Consider the following 26,916-nt stretch of genomic DNA (forward strand, 5'->3'; position numbering starts at 1 on the left):
CAATTTTCCTCTCCTCATGATGCCATCTATTTTGTGAAGTGCACCAGTCCCTCCTGCAGCAAAGCACCCCGTGCTTCGCGGTTGGGATGGTGTTCTTCGGCTTTCAAGCCTCCCCCCTTTTTCCTCCGAACATAACAATGGCCAAACAGTTCTATTTTTGTTTCATCAGACAAGAGGACATTTCTCCAAAAAGTACGATCTTTGTCATCATGTGCAGTTGCAAACCGTAGTTTGGCTTTTTTATGGCGGTTTTGGAGCAATGGCTTCTTCCTTGCTGAGTGGCCTTTCAGGTTATGTCGATATAGGACTCGTTTTACTGTGGATATAGATACTTTTGTACCTGTTTCCTCCAGCATCTTCACAAGGTCCTTTGCTGTTGTTCTGGGATTGATTTGCACTTTTCGCACCAAAGTACGTTCATCTCTAGGAGACAGAACGCGTCTCCTTCCTGATCAGTATGACGGCTGCGTGATCCCATGGTGTTTATACTTGCGTACTGTTGTTTGTACAGATGAATGTGGTACCTTCAGGCATTTGGAAATTGCTCCCAAGGATGAACTAGACTTGTGGTCTACAATTTTTTTTTCTAAGGTCTTGGCTGATTTCTTTTGGTATTCCATGATGTCAAGCAAAGAGGCACTGAGTTTGAAGGTTGGCCTTGAAATGCATCCACTGGTACACCTCCAATTGACTCAAATGATGTCAATTAGCCTATCAGAAGCTTCTAAAGCCATGACATTTTCTGGAATTTTCCAAGCTGTTTAAAGGCACAGTCAACTTAGTGTATGTAAACTTCTGACCCACTGGAATTGTGATACAGTGAATGAATTATAAGTGAAATAATCTGTCTGTAAACAATTGTTGGAATAATTACTTGTCATGCACAAAGTAGATGATCTAACTGATTTGCGAAAACTATAGTTTGTTAACAATTTGATGAGTGGTTGAAAAACGAGTTTTAATGACTCCAACCTAAGTGTATATAAACTTCTGACTTCAGCTGTAGGTCCAGGATGGCAGGAAGCTTGGCCTCAGTGATGTACTGGGCCGTTTGCACTACCCTCTGTAGCGCCTTACGGTCAGATGCCGAGCAGTTGCCATACCAGGCGGTGATGCAACTGGTCAGGATGCTCTCAATGGTGCATCCTGACCAGTTGAACGGTAATTGACCGTTAATTAGCATCTCCAAGCTGCTGATGCACGCCTTCGGAACGTCTAAATCTATTTAATATACCCCATCACAATAAATCCATTATTTATTTTAGGCAGGTCTAAAGAAACATTGTGACATGAATAAAATATATTTCAGAATAACCGAATGAGTCGCCCTACTGTATGTTATCTGGCTATGTGCCATGCAATAGGCTGTAAGCTAGTTCTTTTAGCTGACAAGATAATGCTTATAAGTCCTGTGCCATTATTTTGTTTTTATTGTAAGAATAATTGAATTTAGCTGAATAAAATAGAAAGGATATTTTTTTCCATTCAGGAGTGAGTTTTCATTTGAAGTGGCTTTGTTGAGCGTAAAAGTGATCATTTGAAACAGGTCCTATACGCTAGATTTTAGAAATTAGAAAATGTTGATGTGAATGATACAAATCTTAATGTCTTAAATCAAAACATATGGGTTGCATGATGCAGAATGGCCCATTTATTAAATGGTAGGAGCAGGGGGAATAATACGTTTTCTGTATGTACTCGAATAACGAATGGAGGCCACTTTCCTGCAGTTTAAACCATACCAGGTAGGCCTAAATATAGTAGCTGCTGGGATCCTCTTTTTAGTGGCAACCATCAACTTTCACACGATTGCACATAGACATGTCTGGGCTTATAAGAACACGTATTTCACTTCATGCATCAACCACTGTTTAAGGAGCATACAGCCTGCATTCTGCTCAAACTCTGTATGCCATGGGATCTCCAACCATGTTCCTGCAGCTACCGAGTGCTTAATTTGTGAAACAAAGTGAAATCTGTTCGGGAACATCAATAACTAACATGTTTTCACAACAAAACAATTCAACTGTTGATAGCCCCTATCTCTGTGTGCTCGAGAAAGGGGAGGAGATGGAAACGCACGGTTTTGAGATTCTGTAGTTTAAGGTGATGTCAGCCAATTACTTGGCTATTCAAAATCAATACAAATTCACTATAATTGTAGGGTAACATGTTGACTAGACCGCTCGCGCGTCTGCCATCACCCACATGTTGATTTTGTTATTTTACCTGAAATGCACAAGGTCCTCTACTCTGACGATTAATCCACAGATAAAAGGGTAAACTGAATTCGCTTCTAGTAGTGTTTCCTCCTTCAGGCTTCTTCTTCTTCTTCTTTGGACTTTATGGCGGTTGGCAACCAACTTTAAGGTGCATTACCACCACCAACTGGCCTGGAGTGTGGACCTCAGTTCATCTTTCAATCACCCACATAAGTTTATGTTCCTAAAAACCAATGAGATGGCACTTATAGCATCACAAATAGAACCAAGTTCTATTTTAGCACCTGGCTATGCAGACACTCACGAGTATTTTGGGTGCTTTGATTGAATAACATGTATGTGTACATTTTGTTTTGCAACGCACGTGACGCAAGCGGTGTGGTCAGCATGTAACTCTATAAGCTGCCCTGCCCAATCAATGAACCAACGGCATTGCCTAGGCCTATATGTTCTCTCCCAACGTTTGGAGTGTAGCATAAGGTAACCAGTCCATCCAGTGTGTGTATTATAATAATACAGTCCACACTCAAAGGCGATTTACTAGAATTTGTTTAATTTTGGACTGTAGGCTAGACCAGACATCTTGAATCTTAGGCTATGTATTGTATAACGGCACAATTATTAATTCAGTTTTTATTTTTTCTGGCTTGGACTCATAGCTTATGCCTATGTGTGTTCTACATGTCATGTCTTAAATGCTTTGAATTAATCATCACCTTAGTGCTGTCCATTTCGTGGTTTGTCTTTGAAACAACATCCATTTTGTTTTGGCTTTGAAACAACATCCACAATGGCCATGTTTTCTTCTGTTTCAACCTTTTGTTGAACTTCTTACTTCAAATTATCACAGTGAGGTCCAAAAAAAATGTAGCCTAACGGTGAGATTTAAAAAGCATGATACAGTTTTGATGGTAAATGTTTGCTTTTCGATTGTATTTGCATTGGTGTTAGGGAGACAATAGAGCCCTGAATACCAGGTCGTTAGCGAGTTGGGTACTACCAACGCATGTCCAGAGTGTATACGAGGAGATGGCCGTGTCACGTGGAATTTGACTGCGGTCATTACTACCTGTGTGCTGGGAATACGGTCACCGCAACAGCTCTATCAGTGACATGTATTTCATATACAGATTCAAAGTGGTGGACCTCTTGACCATGGCCTCTGTGCACCAGAATGCAGTACTGGACGGTGAGCAGGAGAGGCCAATGCTGGAGGGAGCCTTGACGTTTCTTGTCATCTTGTCCAGTCTTCGCATTCACTTGGGTAGGTGCAGATGAATTCAGGGGAGAAGGAAATTGTACATGAACAGCAATTGGAAGATTTGTATCATCCTGACTATATTGGCGTTATCCGTAGATGCATGAATGAGTATTTCTCCCTCTCATTGATAGGCATGGCAGATGATGAGATTCTCAGAGCCGAGATGGTCTCCCAACTGTGCATGAACGACCGCACCCACAGTTCACTGTTGGACCTTGTATCCTCACTGCTTTATCAGCCTCTAATTCACAGTAGAATGAATTGAATATCCAAACCCGTGGTCAGTATTTTCTCTTTGATTCTCATTGAGTTTGTAGTTGGCTTTTTAGTCTCCGGATATTGTAGTGTCAGTGGTTGTCAGTGGTAACTTTTTCTGAACACCCTTGTTTGTTCCCTTGCTAGAATGTGTTGTCCCTGTTCCACAAATTGGAAAAAGCACCAATAACACCTTGTTTTCACCAGACCTTCCCCCTGTTATTACATGTGAATCTGATTGACTGGTTTAATTGATGTAAAATTGCATATTTTAACACACAGACAACAGTCTTTGCATTTTTTATTTTTGGGGTCACATTTACTATGCTGCACATTTGCCTAGGTGCGTACTTTCCTTAAGTGAATATTCAGATTCCTGAGAATCCCAACCCCAAGAGTGGGATCGTCCCGGGAAGCTGCAGCTTTGAGGAGATGCTGTCTGCTGTGGCTGACTTCAAGGCCCCTGTGTTTGAACCTGGGGGTTCCATGCAGCAGGGCATGTACACACCTAAAGGTAAGTTGTCCCTTTTATCTCATGGCCTGGTGTGAATTCACTAGCTACAGAATGGAAGCAAATGGAACTTAACAGGGAGGGACCTCCCGGAGTTTGTCCGATTAACTCATTTTCCTTTTTTTTTTTTTTTTTGTAAAACATTTTAATACAGTGCAAAAGTTTTGCTACGGTGTGTGACTAATGCTGTCCAAACGCTTTGTTGGATCATAACCAAGCCTATTGTTTTCCATTTGAACATACCGTAATTTCCGGACTATTAAGCGCACCTGAATATAAGCCGCACCCACTGAATTTAAAAAAATCGCTATTATTTTGAACATAAATAAGCCGCACATGTCTATAAGCCGCATGTGCCTACCGGTACATTGAAACAAATGAACTTTACACAGGCTTTAACGAAACACGGCTTTGCACTGAGTAAATTCCTCACGCTGCTGTTTCCAACGTCTTATCATCGACTCATTAAGACCAAGCTCCCATGCAGCAGCTCTATTTCCTTTTCCAACAGCCAGATCAATCGCCTTCAACTTGAAAGCTGCATCATATGCATTTCTCCGTGTCTTTGCCATGATGAGGGTGACAAAATGACTACCGTAATCAGAATGATGGGAAGTTTGAGAGCGCTCGATTTAATCTAAACAGTAAACAAAAAAGTTGTTTGACCTTAACCCGTTCGGCAATTTCATTGGTCTAATGAAAGCTTCATGCCGCCAAAAAACTGAGCACGTCACAGAATGTGTTTTAAAAAAATATATAAAAAAAATGGAAAGCGGGAAAAATCCATATATTAGCCGCGTCATTGTTTAAGCCGCGAGGTTCAAAGCCTGGGAAAAAAGTTGCGGCTTATAGTCCGGAATTTACGGTAATCACAGGTGCTTTTTCACCAGTCTGCCTTGAGAGGGCACTCATGCACCACAGTTGACTATAGTTCTACCCATACAGAACTAGGGCCTTGCACAATTCACAAGACTAAATCAAAACAAGATCCATCTGGAAGACTTTGTTTTTGTGATGCCCTTCAGGCAGTTACATCTATACGCTTTGTCTCCCCTGTTACCAAATATAGGGCATTGCCTGCAGAGACCTGTGTATTTTCAAGTCAATGGCTCTTATAAAGCATTGTGCGTTTATGATATCAGATCAGGATTTGTCTCATTAGGTGTCCTATCCTAATATCAGCCCTGTGACTTTGTAGTTTGAGCCATTTTGGCCCAATTTCCAGTTTAAATTGGTATTTCTAATGGAGACCTCACCTCCTATACGATCTGTTTTATGAGGCCATTCTCTGCTGATATGATTCTTCTGTTGGTTGGTAGCAATCAGAACAGCGTTTAGTTTTGTCATTGGAGCCATCAGATTGTCTTTGCAACTCCACATTCACTGTCATTGCACATTCCACTTGGGTTGCAGCCTAACACCACTTTCTGATAGCTCAGTAGAAAATAAAGAATGAATTGTATGTCAGTGACTTTTTTTTTTTTAAGCAGGTGTTCCTAAAGGATTTCTTTCTGTTTTCCAGAGGAGGTGTGGGAGAAGGAGTTTGACCCCATCATGGTGGTTCTCAGAACAGTCTATCGTCGTGATGTCCAGTCAGCAATGGACAGATACTCAGCATTGTAAGTGAACGGTCACTAAGCTCATCGCCTCCACCTGGAAGTGAATGGTTTATTTTTATTTTTTTCAAAGCATGTGAATAGTTAGGTTTTTGAATGGTTATTTATGAATACATATGTATTTCAACAGTACATTTAGTGTCTTTTTTATTTAGTTCTGGTTCGTTCAGTTCTACAGTTCGGATGGTAATGTTTGAACAGCCATGCCAAACTGAGTGGGTGGATGTCATGCCCTGCTGAATGTTAGAGGGTCGCTGTTCCCACCTGCCCTTGAAGAGAGTGGTTAGGCGAACAGTGAAGAAGGGGATTAGGCCAACAATGAAGAGTGGTTAGACCAACATGAAGAGGGGTTTTAGGCCAACAATGGAGGAAAGAGGGGGTTTAGACCAATATAATGAAAAGCGGGGTTAGGCCAACATAGTGATAGGGTTGGTTCCAATTAGTTCTCTGTCGAGTAAAATCAATATTTCAAGGCAAATTGTAATAGAATTGAGGAAATCCTTCCCTTGTTAGATTTAGGTTGGATGTCTCCGAAGACAAATGTGATGGTTGGGGTGAAGGAGATAGTGTTAGGTTAATTTCCTGAAGATCTCTTTAAGATGTGAAGTAACTAAATGTACAGAAGTGTCCTCCTGGCAGCATTTCTTCATTTGAAATAGCAGTTAAAGGGCAAGCAAAGCATACATGGGTAATGGATTTAAGTGCTTTTCTTCCTCTATGATTTCTTCAAAACCAAATGTAGGCTATATTGAACAAAGGCAATTTAGAAATCCAAGCAATTCTATCAATGTTGAACAAGAAATACTGATTTTGATTTCTGTTTTGGTATTTTTCGATCATTTCATCACGTTGAAAGAAACCATTCTGGTACGGAATGTAGTAAACCTGATGTCATGACCACACGATAGCTTATTTCCCTCTTGAAGCATATTGAAGCTGCTATTTCCCACAACTCAGTCCGTAACATCGGGCTTATGTTACTGGTTCACACTCTTTGAATATGATGGATTGCCTGTCAGCCAGGCCACGTTTTATATAACCACAATCCTGTCATGGCTAATAGTGTGACACTTTCAGCCGATTGGCTGTTCCATTGCATACACTGAAAGATTTTGTGTGGTAAATTACTCTAGATTGTTTAGTGTCACATTATTACCTATGCGTTTGTGATGTTGAATGGATATCTATTGAATATTATTTTCAATTGACTATTACTGCATGGAATTGACCTGATTTGTTGTTGTACCCAGCTTGAAACAGTCCGGGATGCACACGACAGGGAATCCATGGCCGCCATACAAAGAGCGGACTCCTCTGCACCCATGTTACAAAGGCCTGGACAGACTGTTGCACTGCAAGACTCTTCACATTGTCATCTTCACTCTGCTGTACAAGGTCACCTTTCCAACTGCTCTCTTCAGTCATATTATTCATTGCTTCATTTGTCATGCAAAGAAACACCTGTCCATCAAAATGTAATTGTTTGATATAACTGATGGTGAGATTGCCCTATGATTGAATTTGGCAGAACTATAATGTTTTGTTTTAGATCTGGCTGGATCACTCCAACATGTCTGAGCATGTTCTGTGCATGGTGCTCTACCTGATTGAGCTGGGCTTGGACAACCAGGTTCAAGAGGACAAGGAGGATGAGGTAAGATGTATACTGGCTTGATCACTATCTGTCCTTTAGCCGCTCGAAGACAACATTAAAAAAAAGACATTGATAACATGTCGAGTTTAGGTTCTATCTGCATTTTTGTCAAAGTTGTGTTATTGACAGCCTTGTTCTTGTCAATGTTCTACCTAATATGGTACTCTAAATACCCCAATTCATGTTAAGTTCAAAAGAATACTACTAGATAAAAATAGTTCACACTGTTTTTAAAACCAATGAAGGTTCAGAAATTTAAAACCAATTATCTCAATCATTTATTTTGCAGATGGAACCTTTTTATAGTCCCAAGCTCTCAATGTGTTATTTTGTTTTAGTATTAAGGGACCTACAAGGTGTTCTTCACATTAATCTGTCTCATGTACTGTGACTAGGAGCCTTGCATTGAGGAGCACTGCCATGACAGCTGGTTCCCAGGCACCAACCTCCTGTCCAACCTGCACCATGTCATCAACTACGTGAGGGTGAGGGTGCCTGAGACTGCCCCCGAGGTGAAGAGGGAGAAAGATCCCCCTCCCAGCACCAGCGCTGAGGCATCCAACTTCGGCCAGGTCAGATAAACATCTGTCTCTACCCTGCCTGCACACCGGGTGGTACTGCCACTACTCATGTATTCATACTACATTTCCTGTTCAGAGTGGGCTCAGAATTGCTTGCCTCAGGGTAGATAAGGTATAATGTTCATTCAATGCGTTTGGTATATTGGTTATTTTTGTATTATGTAGCCTGTCACATCCTCGTCCTGATGCGGAGAGGTTGCTATTTAGCGGGTCATGTTTTAGAAGCATTTTACGTATGTTGGTTTGCCGTACTTTTGCCCCACAGAATTCCAGGCGTCTGACAGGGAATTGGAGAGAGGTAGCTGTTTGCATTGGAGTGTTTGTTTGGTCATATTAAGAAGAGGAAGACCAGGTTGATTTCCTCAGGGCCTTGCAGTGTGTTCTGTTCTGACTGTTGTGTGAAAAACCTCATGACTAGGTTATTCTCTCCTCTGTTATATTTGTGTGTCTTATGATTTTTAGTCATTGAGGTTGCACTCTGCCTTGGTTTGTTTAGAGTGCTCTGATGGGGTTTCCCTCTTGACTGCTGAAACTACACTGAACAAAAATATAAACGCAACATGGGAAGTGTTGGTCCTGTGTTTCATGAGCTGAAATAAAAGATCCCAGAAATATTCCATATGTGCACAAAGCTTATTTCTCACAAATGCTGTGCCCCTGCCCAGTCATGTGCCCCTGCCCAGTCATGTGCCCCTGCCCAGTCATGTGCCCCTGCCCAGGTATGTGCCCCTGCCCAGGCATGTGATATCCATAGATTGGGGCCTAATGAATTTATTTCAATTGACTGATTTCCTTACATGAACTGTAACTCAGCCAAATCTTTGAAATTATTGCGTTTTTTAATATTTTTGTTCAGTATAATGTGAGTCTGGGTAAATGCTATTCAACTGCATGTGACTTTGATTGGTGGCGCTCCGACTGGGCTGTATGATGTATGTTTTTTTAACAGTGCTCCGGTCCTTTGTCTGGGTAGGTCATCACAAGCGTTTTAAACATTTTTTAATTTTTAAAGTTAGGGGGTTGAATTTTCTCTCAGCATATGAACTAGCGTTCTGAGCTTCTCTTGAAAAGTCAGCAGATTTTTTTTTTTTTTTGAAGGGGTGTTTAATGTGACTTTGATATGTTTGCTGTGCAGTGTTGGGTAAGTTACTTTCTAAATGTAATCTGTTACTAGTTACCTGTCAAATTGTAATCAGTAACATAACGTTTGGATTACTTCTCGTTAAAGACCAACTGCCCCTTAGAACCAACTTCTCTGGTTTTAAACGGCCTATGTGGAATTGAAGGAATTGTCCGTAGAGCTCCGAGACCAGATTGTGTCGAGGCACAGATCTGGGGAAGGGTATCAAAAAATGTTTGCAGTATTGAAGGTCCCCATGAACAGTGGCCTCCATCATTCTTCAATGGAAGAAGTTTGGAACCACCAAGACTCTAGAGCTGGCCGCCTGGCCAAACTGAGCAATCAGGGGAGAAGGGCCTTGGTCAGGGAGGTGACCATCAACCCGGTGGTCACTCTGACAGAGCTGCAGAGTTCCTCTGTGGAGACGGAAGAACCTTCCAGAAGGACAACCATTTCTGCAGCACTCCACCAATCAGGCCTTTACAGTAGAGTGGCTAGACGGAAGACACTCCTCAGAAGGCAAATGACAGCCTGCTTGGAGTTTGCCAAACGGCACCTAAAGCACTCTCGGACCATGAGAAATAAGATTCTGAGGTCTGATGAAACGAAGATTGAACTCTTTGGCATAAAAGCCAAGCGTCATGTCTGGAGGAACCCTGGCACCATCCCTAAGGTGAAGCGTGGTTGCAGCATCATGCTGTGGTGGTGTTTTCAGCGGCAGGGACTGGGAGACAAGTCAGGATCGAGGGGAAGATGAACCGAGCAAAGTACAGAGATCCATGATGCAAATGTGCTCAGGACCTCAGACTGGGGTGAAGGTTCACCTTCCAACAGGACAACAACCCTAAGCACACTGCCAAGAGTGGCTTCTGGACAAGTCTGGCTTCTGGACAATGTCCTTGAGTGGCCCAGCCAGAACCCGGACTTAAACCTGATCGAACATCTCTGGAGAGACTTGAAAATAGCTCTCTGTGACAGAGCTTGAGAGGATCTGCAGAGAAGAATGGGAGAAACTCCGCAAATACAGGTGTGCCAAGCTTGTAGTGTCATACCCAAGAAGACTCTAGGGTGTAATTGCTGACAAAAGTGCTTCAACAAAGTACTGAGAAAGGGTTCTGAATACTTAGGTGGTATTTCAGTTTTATTTTAATACATTTGCTAAAATTCCTAAACCAGTTTTTGCTTTGTCATTGTGGGGTAGTGTTTATTTTATATATATCTATATCTCGTTTTACTTTATTTTTTTTTATTTTTTTTAATAAGGCTCTAACGTAACAATGTGGAAAATTCAAGGGATCTGAATACTTTATGTACCAGTCAAAAGTTTTAGAACACCTACTCATTCAAGGGTTTTCTTTATTTTTACTTGTTTCTAAATTGTAGAATACTAGTGAAGACATCAAAACTATGAAATAACACATGGAATCATGTAGGAACCAAAAAGTGTTAAACAAATCAAAATATATCTTATTGAAGAATCTCAAACGTAGCCCCTCTTTGCCTTGATGACAGCTTTGCACACTCTTGGCATTCTCTCAACCAGCTTCACCTGGAATGCTTTTCCAACAGTCTTGAAGGACTTCCCACATGCTGAGCAGTTGTTGGCTGCCTCGCCTTCACTCTGCAGTCCAACTTATCCCAAACCATTTCAATTGGGTTGAGGTTGGGTGACTATGTAGGCCAGATCATCTGATGTATCACTCCTTGGTCAAATAGCCCTTACACAGCCTGGAGGTGTGTTGGGTCATTGTCCTGTTGGAAAACAAATGATAGTCCCGCTATGTGCAAACCAGATGGGATGGTGTATCGCTGCAGAATGCTGTGGTATCCATGCTGGTTAAGTGTGCCTTGAATTCTAAATAAATCACTGACCGTGTCACCAGCAACGCACCATCACACCACCTCAGTGCTTCACGGTGGGAACCACACATGCGGAGATCACCTGTTCACCTACTCTGCGTCTCACAAAGACACAGGGGTTGGAACCAAATATCTCTAATTTGGACTCATCAGGCCAAAGGACCGACTTCCACCGGTCTAATGTCCATTGCTCGTGTTTCTTGGCCCAAGCAAGTCTCTTCTTATTTGTGTCCTTGGTGACCAATTCATGCAGTCTCCTCTGAACTGTTGATGTCTGTTACTTGAACTCTGTGAAGCATTTATTTGGGCTGCAATTTCTGAGGCTGGTAACCCCAAAGAACTTATCTTCTGCAGCAGAGGCAACTCTTGGTCTTCCTTTCCTGTGGCGGTCCTCATGAGAGCCAGTTTCATCATAGCGCTTGATGGTTTTTGCGACTGCACTTGAAGAAACATTCAAAGTTCTTCTGTATACCACTCCTACCTTGTCACAACACAACTAATTGGCTCAAAAGCATTAAGAACGAAAGAAATTCTACTAATGTACCTTTTTAACAAGGGACACCTGTTAATTGAAATGCATTCCTCATGAAGCTGGTTGGGAGAATGCCAAGAGTGTTGAAAGCTGTCATCAAGGCAAAGGGTGGCTGCTTTGAAGAATCTCAAATATGAAATACATTTTTATGTGTGACTTTTATTTTATTAAAGTGTGCCAACTTTTTTGTAATGAAATATGACCCCCTCCCCAACATCTTATTAAAATAATTTGACAGTGTGTAGCACAATACCACACACTTTAGAAGGGAGGAACTACCTTATTCCATAGGCTGGGATCCACATTGCAGCTGTTGCAAGTGCAATTTTTTTCACTGGCTGTACGCTGGTCACAAAAACCATGCTTGATGGGTAGCTTAAACTTCTTCAATTCAATCATTATTGGGTTAAAATACGCTCATAAATTTTATATACAGCCGTCCACAATCCGTAAGGCGCAAATAGCAAAATTAGAGAGCAGCAGTGTGATTCACATAATTTCACTATGTACATGTCAATAATAAGTGATATCTGTATCACCAGTAGGCTACACCACTGCTGTCATCCTTATCTCCAATCGGTTATTCAACTTGGATGTATAATCTTAGTTGCACCTTTGGAAGACCTATCTTGGACTTTAGTCAACAAAAGCCTATTCCTGTTCTTTTCCCGCGAGCCATCAAAATGCATTTGGTGTGTCATCATAGTGGTCGCTGACTTGTGGTCACTTGCTCAGGCAGGAAACAAACGTAACTTTAAAAAAAAATCTATTTTATTATTATTATTTTTTAAATCTTTTTTTTGTTGGTTTACAGCCTTTCTGAATTCAAAAGTAATGCTCAAAGTAATCTACTTTTTCAAAAGTATCTGATCCGATTACAGTATTTTTGCTGGTTATGTAACGGCTTACATCATCTGCATGTATTTAGTGAGCGCCATTATTTGAACTGCAGGTTTGGGAAAGTGTGTGTCTTGGAGAGATCTGATGTGTTTTTCTGCTGTTGTAGAACGTCCGGGAGGCGCAGGTGTTCAGCCTGGTGGCAGAGCGCAGGAGGAAGTTCCAGGAGATCATCAACCGCAGCAGCACCGAGGCCAGCCAGGTGGTGAGGCCCAAGAGCAACTCTACACGCTGGGTCCCGCCCGGCACGCCTCCCCAGCTGGTCACAGAGATCCTGGAGATCCGCGAGAGCATGCTTTCCCTGCTCATCAAGCTGCACCAGAAGCTGTCGGCCAAGCAGAACTCTCTGTCGGCCACTTGGCTGGAGGATATGGAAACCAACAGCCACGCCCACGGGGATGGCATCACCGCCATCGAGCGCATCCTCACCAAGGCTGCCACGCGCAGCCGCCAGAGCAAGCGCAGCATCCAGGAGATCTGTGGGAAGGTCTCTCCTCCCGTCGCTCCCAAGAAGAACAGCCCCACTGACAAGAAGACCATGGATAAGGACGAGAGGTTTGTTACAGGCTCCCGTCCTGTTTGCAAAACCATGAACGACAACTTATCTGTACCACTTTAATTAAATGAATACAATGTTAAAAGGTTATTAGCCTTTGAAATGAGACCCTCTTTTGAAGTTGTTCAGAGGGAATTTGTATTCTGTAAATCTCCCTTCACCCCACTGTGGAGTCTGTTTTGAAATGAAGATGAAGCCGGATTTGGCAGTTCCGCTCACATTCACCGGCCACATCCTTATTCTATTTCCACCACTAAAGATGATGGAATGGGCTATAAGCACTCCATGATGACCTATTTTTGGGTTGACTAGACCCGCAGACAAAGGTAGCATCTCTCGCTCGTGGTGGTGCCAGGGCGACTGTGGGCCAGCCAATGGCAGAGGAAGCCGAAAGGGGTGCTGCACATTTCTCAGGCGGGCCGTCTGTGCCCCTGAAGCTGTCAGTGGGAATTACTGAGCTGTGGCACTCCTGTCACCATTTGTTTATGTCCTCTTATTAGGAGTCTCTATTTACATTCAACCCTGCTCTCTGGAAGTCTGCACAGACGCTACAGTCAGCCACATTAGGGAAATAATCACCTTGCCAGCCCTGCACCCAGTCACATACTGTAACCTTATTTAAATCAGACTCTTACTTTGTATGTACTGTGTCCAATGCTACAAAGCTCATCTTACACTTTATACCACGGGTATTCAACTCCTCCCCGACGAGGTCTGGAGCCTGCTTGTTTTCTTTTCTACCTGATAATTAATTACACCCGTCAGGTGTCCCAGGTCTAAATCAGTCCCTGATTTTAGAGGGGAACAGTGGAAAAAGGCAGTGGAACCGTCTTCGAGGTCCAGAGTTCAGTTTGAGGGCTTTATAGTATGCCTTTATGGTAGCGTCTGAGGGGGGGAAAACGAGCATCTGTGACGGGCAGACAGTCACTCTGGAAATGAGAATGCACTGGTGGGTGAGTAGTGGTGATTTAATGGCTAGTCATTGAGAGAAGGGCTTTCAGTGTTATATAAAACCAAGCGTTTCCACTTACCCGCAGAAGCTGTTGCTATAGAGATGGGTTAACCCCTTCAGTGTGTAGAGAATAGGCATTACTCCTGCATCAAAATAATGGTAGTCTGGGCCCTATGCCTCGGCACTCTATTTTAAGTACATTTTGATTTGAATAGCACGATAGGATGTTTATTTGTTTTTGTGTGGCGGTTTCAGACTTTCCACGCTATGCAACACTTTGACAGTTACGTAAAATGGTTTGACTGACTTATCACGATGACAATTTTCTATGTAGTCTTCTATGCTAAGCTTAGTTTTTCCTGGTCTTTCAGGCGTCAGAGAGCTCGAGAGAGACAGCAGAAGCTACTGGCTGAGTTTGCCTCCAGACAGAAGAGTTTCATGGAAACAGCCATGGATGTCGGTAAGGAGTGATGACCCCCCCCCCCCCGTTTGGTCCAGCAGCATTTCTCATTCTCAAAGCTTATTCATGTTGTTCCCTCATCTATTAACTATTCTGAATGTTTGGTCAGTTTGTCTAATACACAGGAAGTTGATTATTCAGAACCTTTCCAAGCTTTTAGATGTACTAATGTATTGTCAGATTTGTTACATGGTGCACTATTATATTCTAGCACTTGGATACAGGGCCTGGTTCTCTATAACTTTCAAGTGGACTCCACTCATGTTGAGGACGTATTGTGCACACGTTCCATTATAGTCCTTGAAGGAAAGTAAAAAAATATATATAAAAATACAGCTTTTATTTTTTTTCAATGTGGCAAGGTGACACTGGCCACAGCCCTCAGGCCTCCCTGGTTTCCCCAGGCCTGTTAGGAGCAATGAGAGGAAAGCACTCCTCTGAGACTGGAGCCGTGCTGGTTGAGGGCACTGTGGATCAAAGCACTAATAGTGGGATGGACTCACAGGGACCACCCTGACACAGCGTGATTAGTGGATGAATAATGGTCTCTGATCAGAGGGAGCACTTAGACAGGGCTACGGATGGGCCTCCGGCTGAGCAGGCTAGGACGCCTTGTGTGCAGGGCTACATCCCAAATGGCACCCTTTCCCCGATATAGTGCACTACTTTTTACCACCTATTGGTCCCGGTCAAAAGTAGTGCACTATAAACTAAATAGGGTGCCATTTGGGAATTGTCTCTAATCTCCCTCAGGCTAACTGCTGCCTGGCTGGCTACTAGTTTCACATATACAACATCCACCTCACATACCTCTACCGTATTGGCAAAACTAGGGGCAGACAGAGAGATGCGCTTAACTTCATTGATAATTGCGTTTTCTGATTTTGTCAAAAGATGTAATACAACTAAATGTATTGGCTATATGGTTTAACAATATACATGGAGAATGTGCACTACTGTTGAAGTCTACCACAGCTGAGACTCTCTTGTGTTTTGAGTTAGTACTTTCACAATTTTTTTGTAGGTGTCCCTGCTGACATTGACCCACATTTATTGAACGGATTTAGCTTGTGTTTTCTATCTTATCAGTATAAAGAATGGTCTTTACTTCTCATGGGTTACATTTGTTTCACAGATTTAAATCAAAGGTCACAGATAATATAAATATTTGCACTGGAATTTTTACCAGACAAATTTGTCCAACAGTAAGAGCATCTGTTCAAGCGTTAATCTCCCGGTGCTGCTTTTAAATAGAGTTTGTAGATAGCTGTACCGACAATCACGCTACAATATTGACTGTAGGATTTTACGTGTGTGTCATAGAGAAAAATAGCATAGCAACTTAGCAAGGCAGTAGTCCTGCATAGCAACACGAGTGTCCTTGTCTCCTAGCCCTTCTCCAGCTCTGTGTGTGCTGTGTATACTGAGGGCCTGAGGCCTGAGCTGTTCTTTTGGCATCTAATGCAAACTGTTTATTTCCCCTGGAACACACTGACCTCTCCTGAGATCATATTGCACCCTGAAGCAATAAATCAATTCCAACACGGGTTGACATTTCTACGCAAACTTTACTGTTCAAATTGAACACGGTCTTTAACATTTTAAAACTAATTTCACATCGGTAATTAATCTCTAGCGCCATGCCAATCCCTTGGACAGAGGAAGCGGAGAGCTGAAGTGTGGTTATTGGAAGCATTGATGCTAGGCACAGTCCGACGTTTGTATTCCTTTCCAGTACAGTGAGTGGTGCTCTAATGCGCACATTAGGTGGAGTGGTAATGTGCGCACTAATGCAGTGACAAGTTTGTCTGAAAGCCTCCTGTGCTTTTGTCAGTGTCTATCCTCTTTACCCACCCTTTCTCATGCTGTATTTGAGAAAATGCCCTTGGAAAAATACATGCTTTTTCGCCAAAGTGGAAATGTCGAGACCCGTGTTTGCTTCACTCTAGTAGAACTAGTCATTGATTTGCTCTGAGTTAGCAAAGAACAAGGTAATTGAGCATGGTATTATTTCTAGGCAGGAAGGTGAGCATATCTGCCGTTGACCACCTCTAATGGCATTTTATTATCACCCGGTTTTAGCCGGCCCCAAAGACTGCAGAGTTTCACACCACATTACCATCCTAAAGTTTTTTTTCTTTTCTTTTTTTTTTCTTTTTGCACATTGCTTGCATATCTTCCCTGAGCTCCAAGCGCTTATTCCAATGTGTCTTCTCGCTGTTAGTTTAATGTCAATTGATCAGAAAATCTGTTAAGAATGCAAAATTGCTAACCAGCTCCAACATATTATCTAGATATGATACATCTCCAGCATTTCTGATGAAGCTTTTGAATGTGGTATTAATCAAGTGTTTTATTGAAGACCCAAGAGTAACCCTTTGTGTCTGTCAGAATCCCCGGATGCTGAAGCAGCCATGGACCTGGGTGCCACTGAGGTGATGGAGTCTGAGGTCCTCTATGACTGTGTGATCTGTGGCCAGAGTGGCCCTTCCACTGAGGACCGGCCCACTGGCCTGGTGGTTCTCCTCCAGGCATCCTCAGGTACTATTGCACTGTATCCCCTTCAGTGTGTCACACATCTGAATTAATGTTCTACACCGTCTGCCTTTTGTCTTACCACTGTCCTGATTTGTTGTTCAATTTCAACCACCTACAAATGAACTAGCAATACGGAGTCAAATTAAAGGTAGTGTATTTCATTGATATATGAAAATCTACTTCCCCTTAGCACAGCCCTCGCCTGTTAAGATACACTGTTATTCATGGTAGCTTAGCACCAGCATATTGGAAATCACATTTTAATAGGCAGGTTAGCTGTTGTTTTAATTGGCTCATTTATCATTCGCGTTGATCCCTGGCCGAGTTTTCATACTGCCTTTCTACGCGGTGCTGCCGGACAGGATCATTCACTGTCATGAAAATAGACGGCATGTTTGATTAGTAATTAGTTGCGATTTGGGACCGCTCGCCGCCTCAAGGTCAAAAGAACACCTTATGTGATCTGCCACCTGCTATTTCATATTACGCCCATTCAAAAGCCAATGTAAACACTAAGTTAATTATCTGTCAGATCTTTATTGTCCTTTTCATAGATGGGAAGCCGTAATCATTTGAAGCAGAATTTATTTTTCCCAGACTGCCACTGATTTACTGAGTGGATGTCTGGGAGATTAGCTGTCGTTATCAACGGACGTATCAGTCACTGTCCTCTGTTCCTGATGTGGAAAGGGGGAAAACATCTGCGTTTGACTACAGGCGCGCCTAAAACGTGACGTGTTCTCCAAGCAATCATTGCCCTTGATTGTTTTATATAAATGTTATGCAGATCTATAAAATGGGAATCTGAGAGCTCATTACTCATGCTAATACATTCATAATAAAGCTCATCGTCACTCACTGCGAGCCCCCGTGCTCTTATTTATTTTTTATTTTTTTCAGTGCTGGGACACCGATGCAAGAGTGACGAGATGAAGAAACTGCCTACCACTGACGATGAGCACATCTACCCAGCGGACACGTGCGGGGCGGCTCACGACGTCAGACTCGCTCTCATGCAACGCTTCTTCAAGGATGTAGGTGTCTTGACTGACGCACCCAGTCACTTAAACGCACTCTCTCTCTACCTCGCACTCTCTTTTACTTCCTTCCTTTCCTCCCGTGTGTCCTTGGCTTGGATCTAGCTAGTAAAGGCTCACTGTAACACACAGGGGAGTGTTTCAATGTAAGCACTGGCGTTTTTCTGAAGTCTTTCTCTAAGCCTATTTTAATGGCCATAGAGTGGATTCCCATCATGCATGTTGAACCGTTTCCTTCTGAGCTGGGTTCAGGTGATTCAGCAGCCCAGCCCAGTGTTCCAGCCTGCCAGTCTATCAGCCACTCCAGCAGCCAGAAAACAGAGAGAATTGGGCATGGAGGATTAAGACCTCCTGACAGAGCTTCTCCTCCCTCACTCCTCCTCTACCCCTCTCTGGAAACGCTGAGGCAGTTAGTCAGCGTGACAAAGAAACACTGCCACGGTCTTTGGGTGTTAGCTGCACTGCTGTTCTGCCATTTCTTGTCTCTTTCTCCAGAAATGGCTCCCCCTGCCTTTTTCGCACATAAAAATGCTGCTCTGCTGTAGAAATGTAGTTAAATCAACTTCTTGTATATATTTCTATCAAAGGAGGCTGCTGAGGGAAGGACGGCTCATAATAATGTCCGGAACCCAGTGTATAGAAACCATGTGTTTTGATATATTTGATACCATTCCGCTCTAGCCATTACCACGAGCCCGTCCTCCCCAATTAAGGTGCCACCAACCCCCTTTGGTTTCTATTCTACCGTTATGGAACTTAAGAGACTCTTGTCTTGAGCTGTTCTCTTGTCTGTTTCGCAGAGTTCCTGCCTGCAGTCCGCCTCAATAGGCTGGGATGGGGGTGTGTATGTTCAGACCTGTGGACACACCCTGCACATAGACTGCCACAAGTCCTACATGGAGTCTCTGCGGGTAAGAGTATCCTTATGCAAGTATGGATTGACATAAGGGTCATAACATAGGACAGTCTTACCTGCCCTGTTTCCTGTAATAATCCAACGTGCATGTTTTTATATATATATATTTTTTTAAACCCAGAATGACCAGGTGCTGCAGGGCTTCTCTGTGGATAAGGGCGAGTTCACCTGCCCGCTGTGCAGACAGTTTGCCAACAGCGTGCTGCCTTGCCGCCCGGGCCGGAGCACCGAGGTGGTCAGCTGGCACATGCCCACCAACAAGAAGACCGCTGTGCTGGTGAAGGAGGTGGAGGACCTGCAGGAGCAGCTGGGGCTTTTCCCAGTAAGCACCACTGTAAGGCAGAGAGATATACACCGCTTCACCCCGATCACTCCATCTTAACACTTCCTGACAAATGAGACGGACGCCAACAGTATTGTAGCTGTTATGGTGTTACTCCAGTTTGGCCTCAATACATATGTCGCCTGTCATCTCCTGCCAAACATTTGCCATGGTTTGTTTCATGTACTATCCCAATGATTTGCAAATGCATACATGTAGGTGGCCATTATGTCAAAATTACCATAGTCAACAACATTTCAAAATGGAGATCCTGCTTAGTCACTTTGCAACCTTTCCCTTCCAGACGGAGTCCAACCTGAGCAAAGAGATGGAGTCGTTTATCAAGGATATCAAGAACACCACCCAGAGGAAGTACATGGACTATGGCAAGAACCCTGGTTCCCCTGACAACGACTTCCTCTTCATGTACTCTGTGGCCAGGTGAGGGACATGACGCAGTCAAAATGTCACCACAGACTCCTCTGAGACGCTTCAAAATAATGAAACCAAAGAGAAACTCCATTTATCACAATCATATGGAGAATTTTCCATTTGCAGCTCCATGAGACTAAGTGAAAGTGCACCTGGTAACATATGGTGTGAGTCATGCAGGCCTGGGAGATGAGCAATGGCCTGTGTTCCCGTGGCTAGTGACCCCGACGCGTGCTCCAATCAGACAGGGAGGTCCTCCTCCTACTGCTCTCTGTTATGCAGCCCACTGACTCTAGTCTTGTGGCCTCTGGCCAAAACACTGGCTGCCTGGCCTGTCTGCTCCTCTCCTTTTGTGCTCTGAAAGCCAGCTCCCTGCCTTGCATTACAATGACTGGGCACAGAAAGAGAACGGCAACGTTTCCTGAGCTTAGCCTATTTTTGTTTTGTTGCTTTTATCCATTGAGCGCACTTCTTCGCTTGAGGAGGGCCGCTTGAAAAGGCTTTTGTACAATATCTGTAGCGTACGGTCGGGGCGTATTGAATTTCAGTCTTTGTAGCTGCACCGGATATATAGATTACTTGGTGTTTTTTGAAGTTGCTCGGTAGCTGTGAAGGTTTTTTTGATTGGCTTTATTCATACCTCTGATTGTACTGCAGTGTGTGGGGCTGGAGGTGTCGCTGGAAATCCTTCTAAGCGACATTGGCAGCTTTGTCAGTTGACGATGCAGTAAAATGGTATTGACTGGTTGGTTCCACCATCCTTTATTACCTCTGACTGTATGGGTTTATCGCTCTGCCTCTCTTCCACTGATTTTTAAATTATTTTATTTTTTATTTTATTTTTTTATAGCTCTTTTTCTCCAGAGTACTTATTTACAGTTTTGTTGCTTGCTGTGTTGGAGCCCCAAATCTTTCTTCTTTGGACACGCTCCTCTAAATGACGTTAAATTATGCTTTTATCGTCGTCCGAAATTGATAATGCGTTACAGGGACTAGAGAATGGAACCGTCATTTCTATTCTCTCACCATAGGCAAAGGGTTGTGGGATGCCCTTGGCCCCTCCCAGTCTCCTCCCCCTCCCCATGCCCCTCTCCCCCTCACCTTTTTTTCTCTCAACCTGTGCCCTGCAGAGAGAAGTCCTTGCTCCCTGTGTCTGGGTGCCTGTTGGCTTTCACAATTTCAGTGAACAGCGCAAATTGCCTGAGCAGTGGAAAATTCCTCTGTCGGAAGGGCGCTCTTATCAGTAGCAGCCAGATGAAGCTCGGCGTGGCTGCATTATCTATGTGAAATTGCTTTTTCTCCCAGGAAGCCCGAGGATTTGCCCCCACCTCCCCAGCCTACGGGAGGAAACGTCCAGTGGCAGGATCAAAACAACCCCTGTTCTGTCTAATTTAAGCGACACCTACCTGCTTTTAATATCAATTTATTCTCTAATGGTTTTACTTTTTTTCTTTTATTTGGTTGCAGAAATTGAAATATTAAATGGTTTGGATATGCATGGGAAATTCACAGCCGAGATTATACAAGGGAAACTGGATGGAACGGCTTTTATGCCAATGGACTAGCTATTTCAACTCTTTGTTATTGATATGAAATGGCTGGTACAAACACAACAGCCAATGTCTGCTACATCTTCTATATCTGATGTTTCTTATAAAATGGGTGAATAGAGGGAAAGCCAGTAGTCAGTAACCTCACCAGATATTGGCGATAATTTCACTAGTTGAGCCCTCCCGTCTTAGGTCGCTACGAGCCCTCCCGTCTTAGGTCGCTACGAGCCCTCCCGTCTTAGGTCGCTACGAGCCCTCCCGTCTTAGGTCGCTACGAGCCCTCCCGTCTTAGGTCGCTACTGCAATAGCAGGTAGATGACATGAAGGAATGTTAATAGTCCACTGTTCTGTCCTGTTTCTGAATGGGGGGGGGGAAACTCCTGTCAGACTGCCTGAGCTAAAAATGGCTGCGAAAATGCCCCAAAAATCTTCTGCTTGTCCCACTAAGCCCTAGCAGTTTACCGTGTGTGTGTGCTTAGTAATGGTTGTTTCCTCAGGACAAACCTGGAGCTGGAGCTGGTGCACCGTGGAGGGAACCTGTGTTCTGGTGGAGCCAGCGCTGCAGCCAAGCGCTCCTGTCTCAGTGAGTACAATACACCACTCCCCTCGCCTTGCTTCTCACTAGATGAACATGCATGAAGCCTCCTTCCGTCTACTCGGTGCTATAGGAAGTGTGTTGCCCTCTACTTGACCACTAAGCTATTGTGTACATCCGAAGTTGACCTTGTGTAAAGCCATTGACCCATGTTTCGTATATCAACAGTTTGAAATATTTCTTTAGATTCAAAGAGATTAGTATGAAGCATTTTAGTCTTTGTTCTTTTACGATAAGGTCCGTTGGAATTTAGGCTGATTATGGGGACATGAGGGAATCGGAGGTGGTGGGAAGCCTTGTCCCAACGGCCCTTGTGTAATAAAGTCTCTGAGGTGAGATTGAAGCCGCTCGTCCATGTAACCGTTGGACCATTGGTAAAGATTGTCGATTTAGCCGTGGTAGGGAAGGAGAGATGCTATCTCAAGTAAGGCTGTTGCTGACGCTTTCTGCCGTCAGGGTAAATGAAGCAGACAAACGTGTCAAGTGCTGTTTTTTAGTTGATTGTGTGGCAAGGGTGGTCCACTCTGGGGTGGACTGGAAATGAAGACCGAGTGACGTTGCCGTCTTGAGCGGTGACTCTGCCCGCTGTGACGACAATGCCGAAGACAGCCTCCGACATTGGTGGTCGATTTGGAGGACGAAACACACTTATGCTCAGAGGTGCAGACGAAGATGCGAGGTTCTGATTTTTGGATGGTCGACTCAAGATGCCCAAAGGTGTCTCTCCTTTATTCTACTTTCTGTCATTTGAACTTGACCTTTTTTTTTTTATGTGTTAAACATTATGTTCTATCAGAGCTGAGCCTGGGGATGAGAGCAGTCCATTTTCCTGCTCGGTTTAATTAGTCTGTTTAGCGGCGATAAATTCGCGCTGCTCTCTGCTCTAGTGAGACGCCTGTCATCCTTGAGTGGGGCAAAAGAGATTTCACACTAGAGGACTGCCGTTTTTCTGAGCTATATTAACTTGTGTAGCCATGCCGGCGGCCACATTTACTCAGTTGCAGTACATTAGTGTTGCCTCTTCGTAGGGAATGGGATATGGAGGGGGAACAGGGGACATGCGCGCTGACTACTACAACCCAAGGGGGTTCCTAAGCCCATATCCCACAAGGCACTTATATCGTTTAGCTGATGAGGATGTCATGGGCTGGAGAGTGGCGCCGCCAGTCTCTCGTGTTAAATCAACTGTGGAGAGTCCACCTTCAAATGGCTCGTCTCTGGTATAGCTGGCATTTTTTTATTTATTTGGCCAGTCTATTGATGTGGTCTTTACAGTGAAGATGGCCTCCAACGTCCAATACAATACTGTTATGGTAGGTGTCGGCCTATCACGATGAGATGTGTCCAAGAGAATTTCTCATTTGAAGTGTTTGTCCGCAGGGGGGTGGGTGTAAAAGTAATCTAATCCCAACATAAGTCACACAGCCATTACAAATCTATATCGGAGGGATGACAAGTGCGGGGGTAAAGATCATGGCGAATAGCATGAGCTTTAATAGAAAGCAGAGCCAGATCAATATCTGAAGGCAAACTGAAGACCTCTCTATTGGTGCTGACAGACCGTGTGGCTATGGGGGGGGGGGGGTACAGAGCACATAACAGCGCAGCAGACTGGGAGAGGAGGAGCAGGCACACACAAGGCAGGGGCTGACTGATGGAAGAGGTGTTAGCCATGCGAGCAGCAATTGAAGCCTTGTTCCCTGCCAGCTTGAAGGGCATTGGCTGGCGATCCTTCCTACCACTGTGTCACTCTTCACATGTCTTCGTCCTCTAGTGGAGGGACTCTAACCCCGTCTGACAGACGGAGGGACTGAAGCAGAGTCACTCACCTCCTTCGACCTCTGGGTCGTAGACTGCTGCCACCATGTGTCAGCTGTAGAGGGCAGTGTAGCTCTAGTTTTTGCCAGCCGTGTGAGCCAACTCACCCGAAGGTCCACATTGCAGCAATGGAATTCAATGTTTTGCTGCATTACAGCTCTGTCATAACTATCAGAAGAAGAATATTTTATTTATTTATTTATTTGGGCTACAGGTCTGTTGACAAGGTTGGATGTGAAGAACTGTATTAGTATTTCGGACCACTTGGTTGTTCTTCGTGAGAGAAAGTAGTCAACATGATCCCAGGTCTCTATGTTAGGAATGTATGGTTTGTTATTATTTGCTTTACAGGTGTAATTTCTAAATGTGATTTTTTTTTTTCAGATTTCAAATGGACATTTAGCTATGGTTCCAATGAGCACTACCTTAGTGGGCCATTAAGTAGATGTCATTTGGTTTTTTGGTGTTAATATTAAAGGAGGAAATTGTTCCAGGAGGAGATGACATTTTTTTTGGTGTGAGAGAAAGGTGTGGTGCTCTTCATGTTCCACAGTGAACAGGTGTAACTCCTGACCAGAGAGGATGGCTGGGAGCGGAGTAGTGCCGTCTATCCATCTGGCCTGCGTTGTCCCAGCCACTACCCAGCCAAACCATTACGCTCAGTGCAATCAGTTCAGGTCAACTGCATCTGTCATTTTGATACACTCATAGCTTGGTGTGCCAGTAGGCACTGGCCAATGGGCATGCAGGTGGCCGGCTACAGTAGCCGTCTCATATCTGTTCCAGTGTTTTGATCTATCTGGCTGACCATTTAAATCCATGTGTGTTTTAGTTTTTTTTCTTCTGTCTTTCAGATCAGCTTTTCCATGTGCTTGCCATGCACATGCGTCTGTACAGCATTGATTCTGCGTACAATCCCTGGACCAGGTTGACCCAGGTGGCTCAGAGAAGAGACGAGTGAGTGACGGCCATCTTAAAGCTACACTACACAGACATTCGGTACTCCACTCTCACATCTCCTCGCCCACCCCCCCGAGCCGTGCAGATCCACCTGACATCCCTACACCCCTCTCCTAAGTCCAGTTTACCCTAACAGCCCGTTCAACACATACGCAACACACACCCCCTTCCTGTAATCACAGTGCCACTCTCCCCTCACGCTAAACACCACCATCCCCCCCCCTGGCCCTTGCAGCTTTTCCTCTAGACAAAGAGGAGCCAAAAACCGAGAAGGCACCATGCGTGGTTGCCATAGATACCAATAATTGCTGCATCTGGCAAATTACCGGGTGCTCGTTAGAGAGCGAAACGACCCTGTCACGATCGCTGCACCGAGAAACAACCACGCCACACATCTCAGCCCTCCGCCACCCAGCCTCATCTTTCACAGGTTTAGAGAAACAGAGAAATGTAACAAAGCATAATCTCTCCTTTTATTCATGCTCTCGCTACAGAGCTTGTTTTTGTTGGTCAGAGACATGCTCTGTCTTGGAACAGTTTGGCTTCCCAGGTTCAGTCTTGAGCGCTATTAGCATCCCAGTCGTATAACACTTAGCGCTATTAGGTGACCTAACGACCTCTCTCCCTCCCTGTTAGCAGTGGAAGACAGCTTTTACACCTGTTACTATTTAAATGCTCCGAGCCAGGCAGGAGTGTCGGAGGAGCTATTTTGTGTTCAAAATCCCTTAGAGATTCGGAAGGCAACTATGTCATTGACACCCTCCCAGTCGTGTTGCTCTGTTTAAATAGGACAGAGAACGTCGATGCCCGTGCCTGCCTAGTCTGACTTATAACACAATCTGTTTTTCATAACCGCTCTTATGTCCATTTATGTGGACGCCTTAAATTTAAATAAGTCTCATTTTCAAAAGACTACATTGCTCATGTGATTTAAAAAATAAAATAATTATTAGTCATTTGGATTTGACTGAAATGTGCAACATGCATTTCGTTGTGTGGGCTGTTCACTGTAGGCAAGTCTTTTTTGAATTTGATGGAATGAAAAGCAGATTGCTGCGTTATAAAGGTTTTCTTCTATTGCACACTAGAATTAACCGGCGAGTGCCTTCAAAATGGAATGTATTATTGTGTAAGTGCACCTCCCTTCATTCGATGTCCCCGGAGGTCTTGAGTGGAGATGGGAGGCTCTCTATGGGCAGCCAGATGAAAAGCAGCCATTTTAAATGGAGGTGGCAATCAACAATATGTGGCTCGGGTTGTATTATGGAAGTGGGTCACGGGATATAAGGAAAAATGCTTTGCTTTCTCCCACTGCATTAAAGTGGGGGGGGGACTCCTCGAGGGCAATTGGAAGTGTGACGTCATTGCAAGTTTTTTAAGTGCACAGCATATTAAGGTCAGCCACAGGAGGTTGGTGGCATCTTAATTGGGGAGGATGGGCTCGTGGTGAAGGCTGGAGCGGAATCACTATTAAATACATGGTTTCTGTGTGTTTGATGCCATTCCATTTGCTCCATTCCAGCCTATTATTATTATTATTATTATTATTATTATTATTAGCCATCCAGCGTATACACTATATTCAAGGGAGGACTTTGTTCTTGGCCCTGGGAAGATACAGGCAATGGGCTCATACAGTGGGCTCAAAGTATTGGGACAGTGATGCTTTTTTGTTTTGGATCTGCACTCTTTGAAATTATACAATGACTGAAGTTAAAGTGCAGACTGGCAGCTTTAATTTGAGGGTATGTCCATCTATATCGGGTGAACCGTTTAGAAGTTACAGCACTTTTTGTATATAGTCCCCCCATTTCAAGGAAAAATTCACTTGTGTATTAAATTAGTAAAAAGTTAAAAAGTGAACTATTTGGTCCCATATTCATAGCATGCAATGACTACCTCAAGCTTGTGACTCTACAAATTTGTAGAGACCCACTATCTTCTCACCATTACAACTACGGGGGGGTGGTTTATGATATTTGTGATTCTTACTTTCTCACTCATCATTATTCAGGATTATCCGTAGTCATGGCAACATCCACATTAATGTAGAAGTGTTATTAAAGATGACAGTCTGCACGTTAACCTCCATAGTCATTTATCATTTCAAATCCAAAGTGCTAGAGTACAGAGCCCAAAAAACTGCAAAAAATGTCACTGTCCCAATTTATTTTGCAGGTCAATGTATTTTAGCGTGCACATTCTTTCTAACATGCACCTACCAGTAGTTATTGGGAACAATCAGGGTGGAAATTGACAGAATTGAATGGG

The 26,916-nt window shown here is 43.8% G+C and overlaps 1 protein-coding gene across 6 annotated transcripts in view; it reads left to right on the forward strand.

The window, feature by feature from the left end:
• ubr3 (ubiquitin protein ligase E3 component n-recognin 3) overlaps window positions 1–26,916 on the forward strand; it is a 48,622-nt gene that overhangs the window by 11,674 nt on the left and 10,032 nt on the right. For 3 of the 6 annotated variants that reach the window (XR_001324147.2, XM_014173238.2, XM_014173234.2), the window contains exons 16-32: window positions 3,353–3,486; window positions 3,615–3,700; window positions 4,111–4,252; window positions 5,772–5,868; window positions 7,116–7,260; window positions 7,415–7,519; window positions 7,915–8,091; window positions 8,366–8,398; window positions 12,619–13,064; window positions 14,389–14,477; window positions 16,869–17,018; window positions 17,916–18,049; window positions 18,853–18,963; window positions 19,090–19,302; window positions 19,595–19,731; window positions 21,770–21,855; window positions 24,540–24,642. Coding sequence is in view for 5 of the 6 variants with exons in the window: in XM_014173238.2 (XP_014028713.2) it covers window positions 3,353–3,486; window positions 3,615–3,700; window positions 4,111–4,252; window positions 5,772–5,868; window positions 7,116–7,260; window positions 7,415–7,519; window positions 7,915–8,091; window positions 8,366–8,398; window positions 12,619–13,064; window positions 14,389–14,477; window positions 16,869–17,018; window positions 17,916–18,049; window positions 18,853–18,963; window positions 19,090–19,302; window positions 19,595–19,731; window positions 21,770–21,855; window positions 24,540–24,642 (2,388 nt within the window). In the remaining variant the exon portion in view is untranslated. The remainder of the gene's footprint in view (window positions 1–3,352; window positions 3,487–3,614; window positions 3,701–4,110; window positions 4,253–5,771; window positions 5,869–7,115; window positions 7,261–7,414; window positions 7,520–7,914; window positions 8,092–8,365; window positions 8,399–12,618; window positions 13,065–14,388; window positions 14,478–16,868; window positions 17,019–17,915; window positions 18,050–18,852; window positions 18,964–19,089; window positions 19,303–19,594; window positions 19,732–21,769; window positions 21,856–24,539; window positions 24,643–26,916) is intronic. The other 3 variants (XM_014173235.2, XM_014173236.2, XM_014173237.2) reach the window with 3 other exon arrangements.

Source organism: Salmo salar, chromosome ssa25 (assembly GCF_905237065.1).
Source record: "Salmo salar chromosome ssa25, Ssal_v3.1, whole genome shotgun sequence".
Taxonomy (NCBI): Eukaryota; Metazoa; Chordata; class Actinopteri; order Salmoniformes; family Salmonidae; genus Salmo; species Salmo salar.